The sequence below is a fragment of the Sphaerodactylus townsendi genome, unplaced genomic scaffold (genome assembly GCF_021028975.2).
Source record: "Sphaerodactylus townsendi isolate TG3544 unplaced genomic scaffold, MPM_Stown_v2.3 scaffold_1641, whole genome shotgun sequence".
NCBI lineage: Eukaryota > Metazoa > Chordata > Lepidosauria > Squamata > Sphaerodactylidae > Sphaerodactylus > Sphaerodactylus townsendi.
In genome coordinates this window covers 1-2,797 of record NW_025950224.1, presented here as the reverse complement: position 1 = coordinate 2,797, position 2,797 = coordinate 1, and the positions used below count along the sequence as shown (strand labels likewise).

General features: G+C 42.0%; 1 protein-coding gene across 1 annotated transcript; it reads right to left on the bottom strand.

Annotated features, from left to right (window-relative positions):
- Nucleotides 1-984: 984 nt before the first annotated feature.
- LOC125424971 (Sjoegren syndrome nuclear autoantigen 1 homolog) lies at nt 985-2,491 on the bottom strand. Its single transcript, XM_048482413.1, has one exon. The coding sequence runs from the start codon at nt 2,079-2,081 to the stop codon at nt 1,728-1,730; it is 354 nt and encodes a 117-aa protein (XP_048338370.1). The 5' UTR covers nt 2,082-2,491; the 3' UTR covers nt 985-1,727.
- Between the last annotated feature and the right edge of the window lie 306 nt (nt 2,492-2,797).

The window sequence follows — 2,797 nt, the reverse complement described above, 5'->3', positions numbered from 1 at the left end:
GTAGCCTGACGTTTTCCCAGAACAACAACTGCTTTCCGAACTACAGAGATTAGTTGTCCTGGAAGAAATAGCAGCATTCGAGGGCAGGCACTGTTGCATCTAATCTCTGCTGAGCTCCCTCCCAAGACTCCAGGAATTTCCCAAACCGGAGTTGGCAAGCCTGGTGCGCAGGTAGTTGCCACTCTTACCCATTTGCAGGCTGGAACCCTGAGAAGGCTTTTGTTTAGATGAGCAAGTGGGTTTTGCTATTCCGCACAGTAAAATCCAGCTTTAAAGTGCATTGAATGTGGATTGAAAGTGCATCATTCTGCATGTGCTGAAGGGGCCTTGGAGTGACTACTGATGAAGACTAAAACAGAAAGTGCCAAAGCAGGATTACAACTGGACACCAAGAAGACAAAAGTAATGACTACTGGGGAATGACATGACTTTAAGGTTGATGACGGAGAAACTGAAATTGTTTGTTTTCCTATTCCTTGGCTCAGTTATCACCCCAAAAAGGGAACTGCAGCCAAAAAAATCAGAAGGCCATTGAGACTGGGAAGGGCAGCCATGAAGGAGCTAGAAAAGATCCTTAAGTGTAAAGATATATTGTTGATGAACAGAATCAAGACAATTCATACCTCAGTATTCCCAATTACTATGCATGGGTGTGAAAGATTTATCAAACTGTTTAAGAACATAAGAACGAGCCTGCTGGATCAGACCAGAGTCCATCTAGTCCAGCATTCTGCTACTCGCAGTGGCTCACCAGGTGCCTTTGGGAGCTCACCTGCAGGATGTGAAAGCAATGGCCTTCTGCTGCTGCTGCTCCTGAGCACCTGGTTTGCTAAGGCATTTGCAATCTCAGATCAAGGAGGATCAAGATTGGTAGCCATAGATCGACTTCTCCTCCATAAATCTGTCCAAGCCCTTTTTAAAGCTATCCAGGTTAGTGGCCATAACCACCTCCTGTGGCAGCATATTCCAAACGCCAATCACACGTTGCGTGAAGAAGTGTTTCCTTTTATTAGTCCTTTTAAACGTTAGTTTAAGTCCTATTTAGTCCTGTTTAAACGTTTAAAACAAAAAATGTGAGATGGGCAGGCTATAAATAAAGCAAAAAAATAAACAAGATGCATAAACAAGAAAATTTGGGATGATTGCTATAATGAAGATTTCTCCGTGCACAGTTATGAAATCAACAAGTGGATGCCTACAAAACATGACATTATTTCAGTGGGAATATCTTAAACCCCTTGCCATCCTCCAACAAAGCAGTGCTCGTTTGCAACCCAACACTGGTTTTCAGCTTTAAAACAGCACCAGATGTTGTGATACTCCGTTGATGTACTCAGTGGCACATCCAAGCCAAATATATAACAGTGACTTTTTATTTGCTGATGCAACAGTCCTTGTGTCAGTTTTATACATGACAGGACATGAATTATAGGTAAAAAGCAATGTCATTCATCCCTCTGTTATTTGAGGTGTTAACCCATACAAATAGTTAATGAGAACCAGCTCTTGGCACTTCTCGTGACTACAATAATTTTAGATTAAGAATTTAATGCTTTTTTAGAAAACTTCCAGAATTTTATGCATTACTTGGTCTCCTTCCTTTTAAGTGCACCTTGAAATGCACACAAGAAAGAATGGCTGAACAGCCACGAATGCAAGATTATCAAAGAGATCATCTTCCCTGGAGATGCCTTTTGACTGCACCTGGTCTTGGTGAGACCAAATATTTAACCATCCCCAGGAACATTATTTTTCAGAGCTATCACTTTGTCTAAATTCCCAGTTTCTGTTTTCAAAACATTGAGCAGAATTCTAGAACTCTCCAAGATCTTCTCATAGGCCACTTCTGTTTCGGCCAGGATTTTATCGAGCTCCTTTTGCATGGCGTTCTTCCACGTCAGGCTTTCACACACGCGCCTCAGTTGTACGGTCAATGTTTCAATTTCATCCTGGACCACCTTTTTCTCCTGCTCTGCTTGCCTGATCTGCTTGTCCAGTTCTTCTCTGTGCACGCTCAAGTCTTCTAGGTGTTTCACCAGCTCGTTATTATATCCTTGCAAAACTGCTCCTTGATGAGTCATCGTTCTTGCTCCACACTTTCAAAAACAAGGAGGAAGAGTCCGCGCTGACAATGGATTTGCTCTCCACCGATTTCCTGTATTGTGTTATGTCAAGAAAAGGAACAAGTAATCTAGTAAGTGAAAGTAGTAGGAACAAGTAATCTAGTAAGCCAAAACAGTGGGGGTATCACAATTAGAGAAGCCACATTTTAAAAGTAAAACAGGTATATTTGAGTCTAGTAGAACCTTAGAGGCCAACAAGACTTTTGGGGCATAAGCTTTTGAGAGTCCAGGCTCCGCTCATCAGATAGGTTAAAGAATGGAGATCTCTGAATCTTTGTATCGCAGTAGTCTAAAGGACCACTGCATGAACTTTCCTCAGGCTGAGAGGCAAAAGATCATGTCTATCCAAGTCTTTATTTACCTGCAGAACAGAAATATGGCCAATAGTGCTTAATTTTTTTTGAGGAAAAAATATCCATTTCCAAAGATTTGTTGCTTCACAGAATTAGTAACAGTTAACAGATACCAGTGACAACATACTATTAAGACAACTCAGCACTTTCAAAGCAGTAATTCGTTTGTATTGTCGAAGGCTTTCACGGCCGGAATCACTGGGGTGCTGTGTGGTTTCCAGGCTGTATGGCCGTGTTCTAGCAGCATTCTCTCCTGACGTTTCGCCTGCATCTGTGGCTGGCATCTTCAGAGGATCTGAAGATTCAGATCCTCTGAAGATG